This window comes from Medicago sativa, chromosome 6, assembly GCF_051527215.1.
Source record: "Medicago sativa cultivar Bolivia chromosome 6, Bolivia_mono, whole genome shotgun sequence".
Classification (NCBI taxonomy): domain Eukaryota; kingdom Viridiplantae; phylum Streptophyta; class Magnoliopsida; order Fabales; family Fabaceae; genus Medicago; species Medicago sativa.
In genome coordinates this window covers 53,968,693-53,989,481 of record NC_140754.1, presented here as the reverse complement: position 1 = coordinate 53,989,481, position 20,789 = coordinate 53,968,693, and the positions used below count along the sequence as shown (strand labels likewise).

The following is a 20,789-nucleotide window of genomic DNA, read 5'->3' as shown; positions in this document are numbered from 1 at the left end:
CACTGACAATGGTTCCAATCTGAACAATAGCATGATGCAAGCTTTATGTGAAGAATTCAAAATTGAACATCACAACTCTTCTCCTTATAGACCTCAGATGAATGGTGCAGTTGAGGCCGCTAACAAGAACATCAAGAAGATTGTTCAGAAGATGGTCACTACTTACAAAGACTGGCATGAAATGCTACCTTTTGCCTTGCATGGTTACCGCACTACGGTGCGCAGTTCAACCGGGACAACTCCTTTCTCCCTTGTGTATGGCATGGAAGCAGTTCTCCCTCTGGAAGTGGAGATTCCATCTCTTCGAGTAATCATGGAAGCAAAACTAACTGAGGCTGAATGGTGTCAAAGTCGGTATGATCAATTGAATCTGATTGAAGAGAAGCGTATGGATGCTATGGCTCATGGACAGTTGTATCAAGTGCGAATGAAGAATGCTTTTGACAAGAAAGTCTGACCTCGAGAATTCAAGGAAGGCGAACTTGTATTGAAAAGAAGGATAAGTCAACAACCCGACCCAAGGGGCAAATGGACACCTAACTATGAAGGTCCTTATGTTGTCAAGAAGGCTTTCTCTGGTGGTGCTTTGATTCTTACACACATGGATGGCGTTGAACTCCCAAATCCCGTTAATGCTGATATAGTCAAGAAATACTTTGTCTAGAAAGAAAAGAACAGCGTGGTAGGTCGAAAACCCGAAAGGGCGGCCTAGGCAAAAATGCGCTTCCCGGTGGATCGAAAACCCGAAAGGGAGATCCAGGCAAAAGTTAGGGACAAAAAAAATGAATATGAAAGAGCTCGCTGAGATTGTACGCAACTCAGGCAAGAATGAGCGCCTCGATGAGCCGAAAACCCGAAAGGGCGGTTCATGCAAAAATGAGGTTGACAATGAAAGACAAGTAACTATATCTGGCAAATCACCATCACCCCTTGGGGCATCTGCAACTGTCAATGATTTTCTTCATCAGAGGCTTCTGTACTTGTGAATTCAAAATTTCTATGAAATGTAGCGGTCATCGTGTTCAATGTATCACCAACCGATAAAATTACCATTTTCCAAGCTTTGTAAATCCGTGAAGTCATGCCTTTGGCTGACCCTCACTCTTCTACATCAATTTGAGCCTTTCTACTGTTTGAAACTCTATTTTTCTTTCTACTTTCAATGCTTTATACAAAACAATTTCTTTCTATTTGATAATGTCAATGTCTGAAACAAACATCTTTTGAAAATTGAAAAAAATTTTTCTGTCTATTTTGAAAGCAAACCTGAGCAACAGGGTAGATTTCAATGAAACTTGCATGAATGAATGAGTGTCAATGTCTATTTCAATACATGTTACAAGCAGGTTACTCCCTAGGATGATCTGTGGTCAATGGCAAGAATGAAAAAACAGAATGAAAATGAAAAAAATGGAAAAAATGAAAATGAAAAGCTCGCTAAGTTGAAAACCCGAAAGGGCAGCTTAGGCAAAAATGAGCACCCCGCTGATTGACAACCTATGAAGGCAATTCAGGCAAAAATGGGGCGATGAAAAGAATCTTTTACTCCCCGGTGAATCGAAAACCCGAAAGGGCGGTTCAGGCAAAAGTGGGGTTTGAAAATGAAAAATGAAAGAATGAAAAATTGAAAAGCATTGACCACAGATGCGAACATCCAATGTCTACCCAGCACTGACACGCCTAGCAACGGCGACCTGTATTCAAGAACTCTCCAAGGGTCCCTCTTTTACAAGTTTTATTGCCCTCAGCCATGGTTTCGATACGTCTCTCAACGACGGTCTCTCCAAAGAGGTTTTCCCCTGTGAATATGTTGTAGCACGAGCCACTACGTGCCCAATCTTCCAATGTTTCGTCTGCCTTTGTGAAACTTCTCTGCCAAACTACAAACCAATCATGCATTTCAAGCATTCATACATGCATAATCATGCATCTTTTGTGCTCATACATCCAATAATCTTGCTATATCATACATACATGTTGCATATCCAACTGTCAACTGTCCAATTCAATTTCAATTTCAATTCCAATCCCAATGTCAAAATTCAAATCAATTTCAACTGTCAAATTCGATGGAATCTCAACTTTCCAATCTCAATTCCAAACCATGTCAACTGTCAAATTCGAAGCAATCTCAATTCCAATTCCAATTCAATGTCAATTCGAAGCAATTTCCAATCTCCAATTTCAATTCCAATTTCAATGTCAATGTCAATGTCAATGTCAATCTCCAATTTCAATGTCAATGTCAATATCCAATGCCAATGTCAATTTTTCAATCCAATTTCAATCCAATTTCAATGTCAATTGCAACTCTCCAATCCAATGTCAATGTCTATGTCTCAATCCAATTCCAATTTCCAATGTCTTTTTCAATTTCAACTCTCAATCCAATGTCTATGTCTATGTCTCTGCTCAATCTCAATTCTCAACCCCTCTTCCAATGTCATCTTTCAATTCAAATCAATGTCAATTTACTCTCAATTTGCTTTTGGGGCCAACAAAAATGGTCATGTCTATTTTCAAATCAAGTCAATGACAATTTACCCTCAATTGGTATCTTGTTAAACCAAACTTTCAATTTGTATCTTGTAACGGTCAAGTGCCAGGTTCGATCCAAAAAGAACCACTTGTACCTGCTTATATACCTATGCTTCCGGACAAACGACAAGTTCGATCTAAAAAGAACAGTTTGTACCCAGCTCATGCTTTGTTATCAGTCAGACGGCAAGTTCAATCTGAAGAACAGTTTGTACCCAGCTTATGCTTTGTTATCGGTCAAACGACAAGTTCGATCTAAGAGAACAGTCTGCACCTTCCCACATGACGTGGTGATAATCCAACAAGCAAGTTCGATCCAAAGAACAGCTTGTATCAACCCTTTTGTCTATGTCTCCAGCCAAACGGCCAGTTCAATCCAAAGAACAGTTTGTGTCTGCCTATCTGTTTGTATCTTCAACCAAGTGTCAAGTTCGATCCAAAGAACAACTTGTATCTGCCTATATGTCTATGTTTCCGGTCAAGTGCCAAGTTCAATCCCAAGAACAGCTTGCACCCATCTCTTGTTTTGTATTCCTTGGTCAAGTGGCTAGTTCGACCCAAAGAACAACTTGTACCCTTTTTTTTCTATCCCTAGTTTGTCTACCCTGTCAGTGTCTATCTGAATCCCCAGTAACATGACAGGTTCCATAGACTCCAGTTGTTTGTCTTGCATTCATAATCAAAGTATTGCATGACATTCATGTTTTGAAACTCTGAAAGCGTATTTTTATGTCCAAAAGCGGTGCAAATGTTAATATTTAAGTGTCTTCGTCCCGTCAACTCTAAGACTTCGTCTCTTGACTCTCCGGACAAAGAAACTTAAATAGGGGCAGCTGTTATACCCTAATTTTGGACCTAAAAATACTAACTCAATTCTTCCTTTCTTGCATTTCAAGTCATTTGATATGTCTCTGATCAACTGCATCTTTCTCTGCATTCTATTTCAATGTTATTTGCAAAATTTACATGCAAGGGTATTTTAGTCATTTCCCATGTCAAAATTTCTTCCAGTCTTTTAAAGTGTTGTTTAAGTCCTGTCAAGTAGTTTTAATAAGTCTCTGTTTCATTCTATGTCAAAATCCATTTTTAAATTTGCATCTGAGTCATTTTCAGTCGTTTTAGCCCCAGGGGCATTTTGGTCATTTCACACGAAATTTCGGCAGAGAGAGGTTACTTTAAAGTACCTCATTTAGGCCATTGGTTCATTTTAGTCCGTTTTGTCAATTTTAGACGTTTCACTTTACGTTTGTTTCAAATTACATTTTTTAATTCAATTTTATCATTTTTTTTTATTTTTAAAAGTCCCAACATTTCCAAACTTTGCATATAAGTCCTTTTCTTAGTTTAAATTTCACTTTTAAGTTTTTATTATTTTCGAATTTTTGAGTTTTCCTTTTAAGTCCTTTTTTGTCCAAAGTTTTGCAAAATAGTCCTCCAACTTTCAAAAATTGCAGAAAGGGTCCCAAAGTCCAGAAATAAGTCCAAGGCCGAGCCAAACAAGCCCAGATACATGTGTCAGGTTGCAATTGGTCCAGGAATACACTTGGCAGCCTATAAAAGGCTCCAATCATTGCCATGCCACTCAGATTTCAACAACTCATCACAAACACTTCACCATTTCTCTCTCCACTCAAAACAAATCAAAACCGTAACAAACTCTGAAAAGCTCAAGAACAATGATGAACAAGTTCATCATCTCAAAACCCTAACCGTCCAGAATAGCCCAAATTCGTACCAAACCAGAGCAAAATCCACACCAAATCACTACGAGTTCTCATCAATTTCAGAATACAAGTTTCAATCCAGTAATCACGCAACAAAAGTCATTTCGAACGGGATTTTGTTTCGAAGTTCTCAGAAGTTCTTCGCAAGAACCTTCATCATCGAACTAGTCCCTGCAATTCAAGTGCAAATCCAGTGGATTCACACGATCACAGGGACGAAAAGAGTGAGAAGAAGAAGGATCAGAAACGTTCTCGAGGATTTCCGTTCGAATCTCCACTAAATCCAGGTATATTCACAAGAATCCTCTCGTTTACACTTTAAATCATCATCGAAGACTCAAGATTGAAAATAAACGGTGAATCGAAGTGAAAACTTCGAAGATATCCAAAAAAAAATTCGAAACGAAACCCTAATTTGAAAAGTCATGGAGATTCACCGTTTGTTTTTCAAATCTGAGTTCAATTTCATAATCAGAGAAGAAAATAGAGCATGTTAGGGTTTCGTTTCATGAAGTTTGAAAACATAAGAACCGAATGATTCAATCCTAGATCTACTCCGATCTGAGTTTGTTTTCAAGAAAACGTCGTCAAAATCGTAAAGAGGAGAGAAAGAGCTTTAAGAAGATGTGTCCAGTTCTCAGATCGGAGAAGGTTGAAGCTCCGACGCGGCGGCGCCACCATGGGCCACCACGTCGGAGGAGGATAGTCTCATCGGAGAAGAGAGAGTCATTTGCAGACTCTCTCTCTCACGTTTTTGTCTTAGAGAGAGAAGTAGAGAAGGGAAATGAGTGTTGGACCGGTTCAAGGCCTTTTATAGGCCAATGAACCGGTTCACCCATGGGTTAACCCATGGTTTCACCCTGACCCGTCCTTAAGCCCAACATTCCATGCCTGTATGCCTGATACACTATGCGCACCCCCCTATCCTGCATGTTCCTTGTTGTTTTTTGCTATTTACACCCTTACCAGTCCAATTTCTTCACAAAAATTTCTAAATCTTTTCCTATGTGTTCTTGACATTTCTTCTAACATTTTTGTGACAATTTTTTGTGCTAAAACTTGAGAAAAGCACTTGAGGCATTTTTTCTTTATTTTTGTTAGAATTAGTAATTTTCTTGAACCTTTTTAGTCCTAAAAACCTTTAAAAAAATTTCTAAAAAAATTCATATAGGTTTCTTGATAGTTTTGTAGCATTTTGTGATAATTTTCACATGTTAAAATTGGTAAAAAAAATAAGGTGTTAATTTTCTTGCTATTTTTGTCATATTTTGTGCTAAAAATGAATGAAACTTTGCTTGATTTCAATCCCAATTGCTTGATGAACACTTGTGACCTATGGCACTTGATTTGAGGGGGTTTTAGCTACTGTTTGTGTTGATATTGTTGCATAATTGTGAATCTTGGTTAATTGCTTAGTTTACAAGTTACTTGTGTAAATAAATAATGTAAATATGCTTAAAATTTGTTTTAAAATGCCAAATAAATCATGTTGCCTTAATTCCCATTCCAAGACTTGTTTCTAAACCTTTAAAAATGTATTGGAATGAAAGAATTATAGGTCATATGGTTCTTGCATTCTATGAACAAATTTTAGCCATGTTTGCACTCATTTTCTATTCTTTATGTTCTAGTGTTTCTCTTGCTTTATTTCCTTTGATATTGTCATGTGCTACTAACTCCTTTCATTTCATGTTTCATCATTTCATAAGCATCTCCATTTCATCCCATATTCATCTCTATTTCTTTTTTGCAATATAATTTGTACCAAAATTAGAATGTAATAATTAGGAGTTCTTGTAATATTTTACTTTTATGCCACTTTTAATTTCTTGGCAAAGAGGCCATAGAATGTATCTAGGGTGTGATGTAAAGGACAATGGACTCTAATGATGTACACCGACACAAGCACCGACACATGCACACACATCACTGTATAGCTAGAATATGCATGTTTAGATGTATGTTTAGGATTGTATGTTTAGGCTTTAGACTTAGAAAAAACCAATTTTTCAAAAAAAATATGAACAAACTTCACTCAAATCTTTTTTACAATAAACCTTGGGGTCAAAACCCCATTGATTTTCCTTTTCATTTTCTTAATCAAATCTCAATAAATTTTAATCATACTTTGACTTGTTTTTGCAAATAACTAATCAAACCCCACTCTTTTCTAAATCTCATGCCCTTGAGGCCTCTTTCTATTCTTCAAAATCCATTTTCAAACTTAAAATCAACCAACAAAAACAAAAACATTTTTGAGAAAGAACTACGGTGGATTTGATCCCTTAATCGGGTACGTAGGCAAGGAATCAAAATTCCTTCAATTCAAATAAAATAAAAATTCAAACACATCCTTCTCCCTCCAATTCTTCACTTAGAATCCCTTTAGGTCTAACAACATCTTTCAAAGTAGCATTTAAAAATAGAGCGCGCGCGTAGAAATTAAAGACGGTTCCTATAGGTTACTATAGTCGTTATGGGTGCCTAACACCTTCCCGTAGCGAAAACAACTCCCGGACCTCGATTCTCAAGGGTTTTGCTTACGTTTTCCCTTCCCAAGAAAAAATAAGATATCACCGGTTTAAAAGGTTCAAACGTAATCAATGTTTGACACCCGAAAACCAAGATAAAACACACATGATGCTCCAAGCTTTTATAAAAGTCATTATTGGATATTAAATGTGATATCGAAACAAAAAAAAACTCACTTTCATCCAAATATTTGTTCGTCCGAGTAACTAAATTTGCACTCATACAAATACTAAAACACAAAGGGACCCCATGATATGCATTGGAAGAGTTTTGCATGATCAATTTTAGTGCAATGATTTATGTTGACATATATACTTTATTGTCTATAGCCATCAGTATATGGAGCATAACAAAATATCAATTAGAATGACAAACAAAGTAAATAAAAGATTGATGCAAGTCATGCTCAAAACTTTAATAAAGAAGTATACTCAAAATATTGTCACTCCTATCTTTGAACTTTCTATTTGTTCATATTCCTTAATACTCATTTTTCAAAATAATAAAACTATTACCATTCCCTCACTCATCGTATTAATACTCATCCTAGTCAGAACGCCGGCTTTGCTATTTTCATCTTTCCTGGACTTGCCAAATGATTTATGAGCTTCAAATATAGGCGGCATGAAGATGTCATAGGTCTTGTCAGATCCACGGGGACTCACTAGCTTCTTCCCAACAAAAAACTTCCAAGTTGCCCATGGGACCGTGCGTACATTTCATTTTGAATCTGATGCATCTAATGTTAGGATAGACACCGCATCACAAGAGGCAAACCAGGAACAACCACAAGCGATGCATTCCAGCTGAAAAAGTAGAGCAACAATCAAGCTGAAGTCATAGAAATAGCAGGAGATGAATTAGAAATTTTAAATATCAGTAAGGCATTAACGTGTTAACCATATATCGGTTAGCATTTCCTGCACAGATAATATCCATCACGCCAACTTTTTGCTGGTTGCAAATTTTACAGCGAGCATCTGTCATCTGTTTCACCAACAGAAAAGCTAATAATCAATAGATAGTATTCCCATAATTTAACAGATAATATAAGATTGTCGGGATGGATCAAAAAGTGACCTGCATCGTCGGGTTCATTCTTGGATATTTCCTCGGTAGTCAAACCTTCCTGGAGTTCAAATATTCAATAAATTACCACATAATAACCATATTAATCTTTTGAAAGTTACTAGAAAAAACTTGCTTCTTGAAGCTATAACTATTTCATGATAAGCTTTAGTTAAAAGCCAAACAGCACATGAGGTTCTCAATTTCAAAAACATCCCCTAACCTTTTTCTAAAGTACAGGAAAATTTCTAAAAGTACATTCTAATAAATTTATCCAACACTTAAATCATTTTAAGATGTAACCACTAAGTTCAGCACAAACAATTAACCTTCAAAACATCACAAAAAATAATAAACACAGATACGACAAAGATTTACAACTGAAGTAGCTAATTTTCAATTAATTATAGCACTATTTTATTGTCAGTTGATCACATACGGCTAACGAATTATCGAACTGCTGGTTTAACCCAAGACTGATGCAGCCATGAAAATACAAGAATAACAAATTGTTAGATCAAACGCATGGTGGTCACCACTGCTTAGTATTAGTAACATATATGTTTTTAGATCTTTGAATAGGGTCTGATCTGATTAGAAGTTAAACAAATTTTTTGACCCCTTCTAACTGACGCCCTCTAGGGTGCGCAAGTGAGTTTCACCAACAGTTAGATTAGATTACAAAGTTTCACTCAGTTTATTCTACACCATGTAGTACCATAGTTTTCTTATCATTCAAATTAATCGCCTCTCCATGATAATATGGTGCATCTTCTACACCTCACTCCTCCTTCAACCAATTTAATTTTTCACAGCTATTCCGTCTCTCTCTCTCTCTCTCCTCCTGCTAAATTGATATCAACAACATGAACACTAAAAACCCAGAAAGTAAAAACTATAAACATGAACTTATAAACAAGAATCCTAAAATACTCATAAACTTCACAACCCACCCTAAAAATGGAAAAAAAAAAATGAAGCTCAATAATTATTAAAAAATATCCAATTCTTTCAATTAGAAGTAATGCCGAGATTAAAAAGTTACAATAAAAAGAAAATTGATTAATTTCAGTTTTTCTCATTTATTTTGTTGAACAATTTGTGTTAGAACTTAGAAACCCTAGTAGCCATTAGTGATTTTCTCTCTACAACCATCACTTCCATTTTTTTTCCTTCTCTTTCGATTTGTGTTTGAAGGATCACGTGTTTTGTTTTTTCCACAGTTGTGGTTTCCGACGGCGAGACAACGATCTTCGATTTATAATCATACTCGTCGAACACCAGAAACTTAACCGGCATGACGGCGGCACTAAGCCTCCGGAAAACGCCTTCCTCCAACAACAAACTCACTTGCAATGACTGTACCAAATCTACTTCAACACCTTCACTTTCGTTTTGTTTGACAAATTTACATATTAAAGCTGAAGCAGAACATCAATCTTGAAAACACTATTTTGGGCCTTAGTGATGGAAGGGAAGATCTAGAATTGAGAGGGTGATTATGTGTTGCTAGTGCTTGATAAACTTCCGTTGAGCATCATTATATCCCATTGAACTCAACCATCTTAAAAATAATTAGTTCAATTATTTTTTCTAAAATAATTGAAAAAACACTTCCGGTGAAAAGAAATTTATGATACAACCGTGTGTAGGGTGAGCTTAGGAAAAATACATTAATGTACTATAGGAGACCTATAGGCTAGCCTCCGACCTTCTAACTCCCCACCCCCAAGAAATGGTTGGAAAATTTATAATACCAATTTTTTCTTAGAACGTGTTAATCAGAGTAAGCAATAATCATATTTTCTTAGAAGATATTAAATTAGAAATTAATAGCAGACAATTTACAGGAAAAAACATCATGTGAGCAGAGAACGTGAAAGTTGTAAATAAATAAAAAAAAGGATTAGAAATATGGCATCATTAGATACCTTCAATTCAGTAGGTGTCATACTCAATATTTTTGAAGGTTCTAACTCACCATTTAATAAACGGCATAACAGAAATGAATTGTTCTGTAAAACAAGGTCAACAAAAAATATAAGCAACTCATCACAACTAGCAAAATTTTTGTCTTTGTAAAAATAAGCTGACCAAGAACAATCTGCAAGGCCAGAGGAACAACCCTCAAAAACCTTAATTATATCATAGTACAACAACACATTCTTTGAACATAAAAAGCATCTAACGTTAGCACATATTCACATACTCAAACTAACCTTGTTTAAAGCTCAAAGACAAAGTTTACAATACAAACAAGCACATATGTATTTAATAAACTATAGCACATATTCACATACTAAAAGTATGAAATGATACCTACTGAAAATAATAGTAAATCACTAAATCAGCAATTGATCAGTACATAACATATAGCTATATATGACTCAGTTGAGATGGCCCTATTTTATTAGACATTAATCTCCTCATAATCATTTTTTAATAAGTATTATAATTAAAAAAGTCTTTTGTCAAAAAAAAATAATTAAAAAAGTCTATTCAACCAGAACAAAAAACTCTTACTGTCCCACCTTATCCAAAATTCAAATGTAGCAGTGATACGTTATTTTTCATCTCTGAAGTGCCAAAGACAATGCTAAATAACATTTAACGATCTGTACTGGAAAAGTAACATCCAACCTTGAGATTAAATACCAACTGCCGTAGCTTTTGTTTGTACTTCTGATAATCTGATGAAAATGTAGCGTATGTAGCTTTCTCTAGAGCAGCTACAACCGGGACAGCAACATCTGGCCAGACAAAAGACTTGGAGTTCTGTAGATTGAAAAAGGTAAAGGATGAATTCATCATAAGTTAAAAACCTCGAGGAAAAGAGAAAACAATGAAGAGATTATGACAAAATAAATAAATCCACACAAGAGATCACAATCACACAAGGGTACTTCAAGAAGTACCTTCGGAACTTTGTCTTTAGATTCATTTGCTATTCCTAAACTTTTGTTAATGCCTTCATTGTTGATAGCATCAGAACAGTCATCACATTTGTCTTTTTTCATGTTTCTCTCATCGGTATCAAACAAGTATTGAACATTTTGAAGCAACATCGACAAACCCTTGTCACGATGGGTATCTCCTGTTAGCGCTTTAAAATTCACTAATATGTGATGGTGCTCAGAAGAATCAGTTGCAGAACTCGCTGGTTTTACAGGTTTCAGAGAATGGAGACTATTTCGAGATGTTTCATCCTCCCTTAAAACACCATTCTTTAAGTTTCTTCTATCTTGAATCAGATCTTCCTGATCAACAGCAATTTCATCGGTCTTAATGTCAGGTAGTTCACCCAAACGTTGATGAGTTTTCTGAACAAGCTCGTCAATTTCTTGTTGATTATCGTCCTGATAGTCCTTATCAATTAGTTTCGATAATTTCAATTCATTTGTGTCATACACTTTCTGCTCAATAAAACCGGGATGTTGCTTACGATCTGGAAGTTGTTTATGTAAGGGAACAAAATGCACCACACACTTATGCATAACAGATTCTGCCGGAACTTCATCTTGGTGGAAACTATAAAACAACTCTCTGTTGTCAATTGATTTCCAGCTACCACCTCCCTTTTTTTCTGCTTCATCTGGACGATAAAACCACTGCCCTGTGATCATCAAGCTTCCATCTTGGGATTGTGTGATGTCCTGACAAAAAAAAACATCTCTGAAAATCAGAAAATAGAAAAGAGAAGGAGGATACAAAACCTATCATTTTAAGTTTATAACATCAATGCTGATCAATGTGATTCACAACATATGTTGCATTATATAACAACTCGAAAATTTAGAAACCTTGTTATCAAAAGCCAAAAAACAAGGACAACCCGACATGCCAAATACAACATGCGCATATTCCAGGGATTGCCAACTTGTGTGATTTTTAATTATCATGGTGTTAAAAACCAGCCGAGAGAACAAAAAATAAAATTTGTTTGCCACCAACACATAAACAGAACAACGTCACAACAAAAAAAACACCCAAGGACACCGAAAGCCAAAATAACCGGACTGTTAAACTGAAAATAACAAGAAGGCATCAGCACAACACCAAACAAATAGAGGCAAAACAGACAGGAGAAGAAGTCCGCCGCAGCTGCACGTTGCCCATATGCCTGATCTCATCCACAATATCATCCCATTAATATGTCAACCACGGGCGAATTCTTGAAAATCTTCTCGTTATAATTGATTATCACACTTCAACGACAACACCTTTATACACTAACAATATATTAACACCAAACTTTACAAAAATTAAACACATAGAATTGTGAAATTTAAAAGTCATGTACAGATTATCAACAAAGGGAATTTATCACTTCTACTCCATATGGACTTCTAGTATATAATTTATTCCAAAAAAGACACGTAAATATAGTATTAGTAGTATTTAACAAGGAATTGACCTTGATAATTGCAACATACGGCTTTCGATATTTAACCTCAGGCACAGGAAGCACAGGGTCCTCCTGCAGAAAGAGTAGGTAACAACAAGAATAACAATAAGTTATAGAATCACTTCAAACAAACACAAAAAAGTTTAAGAACTGAATTTGGCAAACCCAAATAGTGACAACATGCGAAAAGCAAAAGAAAAAAAAAAAAAAAAAGAGGAAGAGATGATTGATTAATATTCAATACGAGTGTATATTGGTCTCCAAGGAGATCGAAGGACTGAAAATGCATTTTTATGTCTCTTCCTTTTCCGGAAACTCTAACAGGTTCACCAATGGGTTTAGCTTCTTCAACTTGCGATTCTTCGTCTTCTTCTTCACGGGACAGTTCCTTATCTTCCTCCTTCTCCGCCTCATCACTTGACTTCATCTTTTCTTCTTCTATTAACCTGTGAGTTTGGTTATAATGGATGGGTTTTTGGAATAACAATGTTGTCGGATTAAGAGTTCTGACGGAGAGAATGGAATTGGAATGGCCACACACACGGTATTGTATTTATTATTATTTAGAGTTGATTTATTCGAGTTGATTATTATATTTATTATTTAATTATATTTTTCTCTTTTTGATTGAGTCATATTTTTCTCTTTTTGAATGAGTCATATAACTTTTGTTATCTGGAGCATCCAAATTGGATAAGTTTACTTCTCCCTAATTTATTTTGTTTAAAGATGTATTAAATTGATGGATATTTTATTTCGTTTTGTTTATTACTTTATGTAAAAAATTATTACTCAGTGTTGGTGGGTAGGAAACTTTCGTATTCCTCATGTTAGAGTTTATTTCTTTTTGGTTAATTTGTCCTTCTCATGCTGTATTTCGATTAGAATACTTATTATAGTCCATTCTTTATAAGATATCTCCTTTTTCCGTGTAAAAAGAAACATATTGGAAATGATCTTACTATGTGGTAAGTTTTCCTGTTTTAGACTTATACAATTATTCCAAGATTTGCGATCAACAACACTGTAAATGAAAATAAATGGTTTGAATCACCTAGGATCGCTTGTGGATTTTCTATCTAGGATGGTTGGCCTTTGATTCTGTTGTCATTGGCTTACTTAAAGATCAATCCAGGGGTGTGGTTTCTGTAACACCCTATTTCTATTAAGCGGTAAAATGCGCGAATACATCAGAAATATTCTAGAAATAGATGCTACGTCTCAAAACAAACCCAACAATATCATGCATATATATAATATCTCAACGATCACAGCGGAATTCAAATCATAAACTTCAACATATACATGCCATGGTCAATAAATCCTCAAATGAAAATACTTCAAATCCGACAAGTGGACAATAGCAACAACATAGCAACAGAATCCAAAACAACAAATAGACGCTAAGCCTAATCAGAGCCTAGATACTACGACACTGACACGACAACGGAGAAAGCTCCCGTCGTCCAAACATCCAACAAGCAAACTCACCAAGCGTCTAGTCCTGCACAACGTCTACCCATCCATACAGACAGGTAGGCGGTCGAAACCACTGGGGGTAAGTATTACATTAATCATAATCAAACTATAATAGACAGATGTATAATTGTAAAAGAGTTCACAAGTATTTGCATGCATGTTCAACATCAATCATTCAATCATACAAGCAATACAAGTATACACTTACCACCCATCATTAACAATCTCAAAAACAATCATCTGACAATTCAATTTATGCAATGCGCCTAGACTTGACACATATATGCATGTGGTACCAAATCAACAACAATGGATGCAACAAAAACATCCAAGTAAGAGTACACCTCCTCTTACTATGTAAAAGTACACCTCCTTTTACATTTCAACAACAACAACAACATGATATGATGCATGGACATATAGCAATGACTCGATAATGCACAACTCCAACATAACAACTATCAAAACAATGTAAAAGTACACCTCCTTTTACATTTCAACAACTCAACAAGATTGCATTATCAAGAATCATGCCCATACATTCAACAATCATAGCTCACATAAGGTTCATCCACATTCATCATCATCAATTTACAATTCGTTTCCATTTACATCACATAAATCAAGTAAAATGGAATAACACAACAATTTATGATAAGCATCATTCTCAACCTTCCACAATCATTCAAACACAATTATTTAATCATATGTGACCATTCACAAAAGATTCATAAGACTTTAGTCCTTCAAGATTCATTTCTACTAAGTTCGTCTCCAAAAGTCACCTTTTAAAAATAATAGAAGTTATGAACCAAAACCAACTCTACAAGCTCAATTGCCTATGCCATGTATTCTCACAAGTCGCTTATAGGTGCAGTAGAGGATACATAAGCATTTCATCGGCCAAAAACAACGAATTCATAAAAATCACAAAGTTCGTCTCACTTTTCCACTTTTTACAAAATTTTCCATTTTCAAAGCAAAACAAGTTAGATCCCTCACATCATAGTTTAAATACTACTAAACACCTTAATTGAACTCTTAAAATATAAGTTTCAAAGATTGGAAACAATCCATAAGGTTTGGGACGACTTAGAAATAGTTATGCGGAATTTTCGTAAAATTTCACCAAGACCACCTTGGAGTATTTTCATCATAACTCAAAAACCAAGAATTATTTTCAAGTCAAACCAAAGCCATTGGAAAGCTAACAAAATTCTCTACAACTTTCATGTTTACACCGAAAACAAATTCAAAACAGAAACGTGCGAAAAAGACGCAAGAATGCGAAACAGGGAGTTCTGTCCTGTGCAACTCGCAACTGCGAGTAACTTTACTCGCAACTGCGAGTAGCTCCCAGGAAGCCACTCCTGCTCGCATCCAGCTCGCAGCTGCGAGTGCAGTGCGAGTTGTGACAGTAGTTTCGGGAAAAAGAGCCATTTTCACCCCAAAACCCCAATTTTGACTCCCCAATGCCCAAATTTGATTCCAAAGTTTGTTTAAACATTTCTAAACATGAAAAGACACACAAAATCATATACAACTTGCCCCAAAACATTCTCTTAACCAAAATCATCATTTGACCCATTTTCATGAAAACTTCAAATAAACAACACAAGTTCAAAATTATGAATACCCAAGGTTCAATTCTTCAACAGCATCATCTCACAACATCAACAGCAACTAAACATCATGGATTTACCACCAATTCAACAACTACAACATAATTCATCAACTATTTCACTCAAGAACATGTTGTATGTATATAAACCCATTTTGTCATGCAAATTCAACAACAACAACACAATTATCATTCAATTCACATACCCAAACATTGCATCACAACATAAGCACGAATTTCACCATTAATTTCACAAATAATCAATTATTCAAATAAGCACTTATGTAAGAAGTTAGGGTAGAAGCTACAACTAGGTGATTATGAGTAAAGACTAACCCCCTTACCTCTAACACCAAGAATCCTTAATTCAAGCTTCAATTTAGCTCCTAGATGGTGAATCTCCCTCTTGCCTCTAACCCTTGTTCTTGCTCTTCTCTCTAGTTTCTATCTCTTCTCCTCTCCAATGAAATGAAATGAAATGAAATGAAAATGTTGTAACCCTATCTCTTCTCACCAACATTAGTTTATAAAGGCTCACTTAATGGGCTTATCTCACAAACTTAATGGGCCTAACCCATTTCTAATTCAACCTCAAAAATGTTACTACTCACTTACCGGTAAAATACAACACTAACGGTCACTTAACGGTAATTAAAATAATTACTACACCCTCTCTAGTAACTAGGTAAAATAATAACTTCCACTAAACACTAAAAAAATAACTTTCTGCAAAATTACAAAATTGCCACTGCCCTCAAAATGACCAAAATGCCCCTAAGTCCAAAATGACTAAAATACCCTTCTACACCGAATTCTACGAATCCCGACCAAAAATACACACAGAGGCAAATAATCACATAAGAGCACTTATAACACACATAATAAATTGTTGAATATTATCACAGAATCAATCAGATTCTGTCTTGTTTGACTTATTGTAAATACTAATTAATTGTAATTAGCTGTATTAGAATTAGCATTTAAAGGGAGAATAAGTAGCATTTATAGATAGAATAATTTCTCCTATTTTCTGGCAAGACTAGCACACTGCCTATTCTATAAATACCTCCTATGTACTGTTTTACAGATATATGAATATAGAGCATATTTCTATATGGTATCAGAGCCTCTTCACGATTCTTTGGGCCACCTGTTATCAGGTTTCCGTTATCGGGCCACCCGTCATTTATGTTCACGCTTCAGATGTGTAATCCTGAGCGTGAGGGGGTGTGTTAAGAGTCCCACATCGGTTAGGAGTTGGTCTGACAATTTGTTTATAAGTGGGGGCAATCCTCACCTCACAAGCCGGTTTTGTGGGGTTGTGTTAGGCCCAACCACAATTTCTAACCCACAATTTCTAATATGGTATCAGAGCAGCAAGAAATCCATAGAGTTTCTTTTGCTTCCGTTTGTTTGTTTTTTCCCTTTTCTTCCCATCCCACATAATGTCTGATTCCATGTCTGATAGTGAGTCCCAGCACTCACCCAAACATTCTTCACCCAAACCTGAATCATCCCAACCTGTCAGGACATACCATGAAAATCACCCTGTTCAGATCACAACAATTCGGCTGAACGGTGCTAATTACTTTCGTTGGTCACAGTCTGTTCGGTTGTATCTCAGGGGGAGAGGAAAGATTGGCTACATCACTGGAGACAAGAAACAACCAGACAAGGCAGGCGCAGATTATGATACATGGGATGCTAAAAATTCTATGGTCATGACATTGTTAGTCAATTCTATGACCGAAGAGATAGGTGCGAACTATCTCTGTTATGATACCGCAAAAGATCTTTGGGAGAGTGTCTCTCAAATGTACTCTGATTTGGGAAACCAGTCCCAAATTTACGAATTAACTCTCCAGCTTGGAGAAATTCGGCAAGCTGAAGATTCAGTCACCAAATACTTCAATTGTCTCAAACGTATTTGGCAAGATCTGGATCTCTTCAATGAATATGAGTGGAAGTCACCTGAGGACTGCAAGCACTACAAGAAGATGGTGGATGTTAGCCGTGTCTTCAAATTTCTTGCAGGTTTAAATGTTGAGTTTGATGAGGTTCGTGGCCGAATCCTTGGTAGGAATCCTATCCCTCCAATTGGTGACGTCTTTGCGAAAGTGCGTCGCGAAGAGAGTCGTAGGCAAGTGATGCTCGGAAAAAAGATAGCCGCTGTCCCGCCACCGGTTGAAGGATCTGCCTTGGCCGTTCCTCAAGTCAATCGCAAATCTTTCCCTAATCCGCGAGGTGGTGACAAGACTGATTTAGTTTGTGACTACTGTGGCCGCAATCGTCACACTCGAGAAACTTGTTACAAGCTACATGGTAGGCCAAACAATAGCAAGGCTGGTAAGTTTGGTCACCGACCTATGCCTACAACCAACGATGCTGCTTCATCTCCATTCACTAAGGAGCAGATGGACCACCTTCTTAAGCTTCTAAAGTTCAATTCATCTCTTAATACTCCTGTTGGTACTGTGGCACAAACAGGTAAGGATTCTTGGGCACTATCTGTCCAAAACCATTCCAACCCCTGGATAATAGATTCAGGGGCATCTGAACACATGACTAATTGCTCTCATCTATTCAATTCATATTTTCCTAGTTCAGGTTCTGAAAAAGTTAGGATAGCTGATGGTAGTTATTCCAGTATTGCAGGTAAAGGCAACATAAAAATATCAGAGCAAATCACTTTGCAATCTGTTTTACATGTTCCCAAATTTGCTTGTAATCTTCTATCTGTTCATAAACTGTCTGAGGACTCTAACTGTTCTGTTCTTTTTCGTCCATCTACTTGTATTTTTCAGGACCAGAACTCGGGGAAGACGATTGGAACTGCTAGAGAGATTAATGGATTGTACTACTTTGATGAAATTCCTCTTGGTAACACAGCAATGTTCGGTTCAAGCCGTATAAGTCCACCTCTTGTTTCAAATAAAATCATGTTATGGCATAAAAGATTAGGCCATCCTAGTTTTTCTTATCTTCAGCATTTGTTTCCTGAATTTTCCAAAGAAATAAGTTCCTCGCAATTTCATTGTGATGCTTGTCATTTAGCTAAAGATCATCGTGTGTCTTTTAATTCAAGAGGTTATTCTGCTTCCAAACCTTTTTATCTAATTCATAGCGATGTTTGGGGTCCTTCAAAAATTAAAACTTTATCTAGAAAAAAATGGTTTGTGACATTTATTGATGATCATACACGGGTGTGTTGGGTTTACCTCATGGAAAAGAAATCAGAAGTTGAACAAAGGTTTCAAGATTTTTTTAACATGATTAAAAATCAATTTAATACCACGATTGGCATTCTAAGGTCTGACAATGGCACTGAATACTTCAATAAATATTTAAGTACATTCCTAGTAACTAATGGGATAATTCATCAATCCACTTGTCGTGATACTCCACAACAAAATGGTATTGCTGAAAGAAAAAATAGACATCTCCTAGAAGTTACTAGAGCTATTATGTTTTCTATGAATGTACCTAAGTATCTTTGGGGTAATGCTTTATTAACTGCTTGTTACCTCATCAATCGAATGCCATCCCGTGTGTTACAATATGAGACTCCTGTGCAGGTGTTACAAAATAATTTTCCCACTTCTCGCATTATTACAAATCTTCCCCTTAGAGTCTTTGGTTGTCTCTGTTATGTTTACATCCCAAATATTTTTCGTTCCAAGTTGGATCCTAAAGCCGAAAAATGTGTTTTTCTTGGCTATGCTTCCAATAAAAAGGGATACAAATGTTTTAACCCAAGTACAAAGAAATTTTTTGAAAGCATGGATGTCCACTTTGTTGAAGATCAACCTTTTTTTGAAAAAAATTCTCTTCAGGGGGAGGGTCAAAGTAGTAATGAGGAAGATAATTTTTGGGAAATTTTACCGGTTCTAGATGATATTGTAACAAATGATCACCTAGATGCTAAGATAATAGAACCTAGAAAATCTAACCTTGAATTGCCAGAACATATAGTATTTGAAACAGAGGGTGAAGAGGGAGAAACACTGAATAAAAATCCTGAACTTAAAATATATGTTCGGAAAAAATTTCACAAAGATGGTACAGACCCCATTGTCTTTCCAGTAGAAGTTCAATCGGATTCTCCAAGTGAAGGTCCTACTGATAATCCATCTTCTAGTTCCTCCGGTAATTCTTCTCACTCATCCAATGATTTACCTGATTTGTCTTTTCCTGATATTAATCTTCCAATTGCTTTGAGAAAAAATATTCCAGACCTCAATATCCCTATTGCTGAAAGAAAACGTGCCCGTACATGCACTAAACACCCCATGTCTAATTACTTGTCATATGACAAGTTATCACACACTCACAAAGCATATGTGTCTAGGATTTCTAATTTGTTTGTGCCCAGAACTATTCAGGAAGCATTAGGTGATCCGAATTGGAAATTAGCAGTGAAAGAAGAGATGAATGCTTTGAACAAAAATAACACTTGGTGTATCACTGATCTACCTTATGACAAAAAGGCAGTAGGATGTAAGTGGGTCTTTACAGTGAAGTGCAAGGCTGATGGAAGTGTGGAAAGATACAAAGCAAGATTAGTAGCAAAAGGATTCACTCAAACTCATGGTATAGATTATCAGGAGACTTTTGCCCCGGTTGCTAAGATCAATTCCATCAGAATTCTTCTCTCTCTTGCAGTAAATTTCAACTGGACCCTACATCAATATGATGTTAAAAACGCCTTCTTAAATGGAGAATTACATGAAGAAGTATATATGACCTTGCCTCCGGGATTTGAAGATAAGCTTGGAAGAGGTAAAGTTTGCAGATTGAAGAAATCCTTGTATGGATTAAAACAATCGCCAAGGGCCTGGTTTGAGAGATTTGGAAGTGTTGTCAAGAGACATGGCTTCACTCAAAGTCAAGCAGATCACACTATGTTCTTCAAACACTCACGTGAAGGTAAGATTGCCATCTTAATAGTGTATGTTGATGACATTATTATGACAGGAGATGATATTGGAGAGATTAGTGATCTAAAGAGAAGACTTGAGGCTGAGTTCGACATCAAGGATCTTGGAAAATTAAAATACTTTCTTGGTATGGAGTTTGCAAGATCGAAAGAAGGAATTTTCCTCAACCAGCGGAAGTATATACTTGATTTACTCACAGAAACAGGGATGACAGGGTGTAAGGCAACAGAAACACCAATGGATCCTAATGTGAAACTAAAATCAGCTGCTGAAGATGAAATAATAGATAGAGAACGCTATCAACGGTTGGCTGGTAGGCTAATTTATCTGTCACATACAAGGCCTGATATAGCATTTGCTGTGAGCGTAATAAGCCAATTTATGCATGCACCAGGGCCAACCCACTTTGAAGCTGTTTTCAGAATATTGAGATATTTAAAGGGAACTCCAGGAAAAGGGTTAATGTTCAGAAACAGAGGGCATAT

General features: G+C 36.2%; 1 protein-coding gene and 2 long non-coding RNA genes across 3 annotated transcripts; all 3 read right to left on the bottom strand.

Annotated features, from left to right (window-relative positions):
- Window positions 1–7,173: 7,173 nt before the first annotated feature.
- LOC146915693 (uncharacterized) lies at window positions 7,174–7,784 on the bottom strand. Its single transcript, XR_015014719.1, has 2 exons — window positions 7,695–7,784; window positions 7,174–7,600 (listed from the first exon to the last, which is right to left on the bottom strand). It is a non-coding gene; the product is annotated as an uncharacterized LOC146915693 (long non-coding RNA).
- Window positions 7,785–7,786: 2 nt separating this feature from the next.
- LOC146915692 (ASI1-immunoprecipitated protein 3-like) lies at window positions 7,787–12,796 on the bottom strand. The gene is made up of 6 exons (XM_085721415.1): window positions 12,512–12,796; window positions 12,277–12,339; window positions 10,778–11,515; window positions 10,503–10,637; window positions 7,879–7,923; window positions 7,787–7,801 (listed from the first exon to the last, which is right to left on the bottom strand). The coding sequence occupies exons 1-6, from the start codon at window positions 12,692–12,694 to the stop codon at window positions 7,787–7,789; spliced, it is 1,179 nt and encodes a 392-aa protein (XP_085577541.1). The 5' UTR covers window positions 12,695–12,796.
- Window positions 12,797–13,486: 690 nt separating this feature from the next.
- On the bottom strand, window positions 13,487–16,225 carry LOC146915691 (uncharacterized). Its single transcript, XR_015013411.1, has 2 exons — window positions 15,712–16,225; window positions 13,487–13,782 (listed from the first exon to the last, which is right to left on the bottom strand). It is a non-coding gene; the product is annotated as an uncharacterized LOC146915691 (long non-coding RNA).
- Between the last annotated feature and the right edge of the window lie 4,564 nt (window positions 16,226–20,789).

Coding starts and splice junctions, on each gene's coding strand:
- LOC146915692 (XM_085721415.1), bottom strand. CDS start 12,694: ATGAAGTCAAGTGATGAGGCGGAGAAGGAGGAAGATAAGGAACTGTCC. Junction 12,340..12,511: donor TTGGAGACCAATATACACTC/GTATTGAATATT, acceptor CTCTTTCTGCAG/GAGGACCCTGTGCTTCCTGT. Junction 11,516..12,276: donor CGTATGTTGCAATTATCAAG/GTCAATTCCTTG, acceptor TTTTTTTGTCAG/GACATCACACAATCCCAAGA.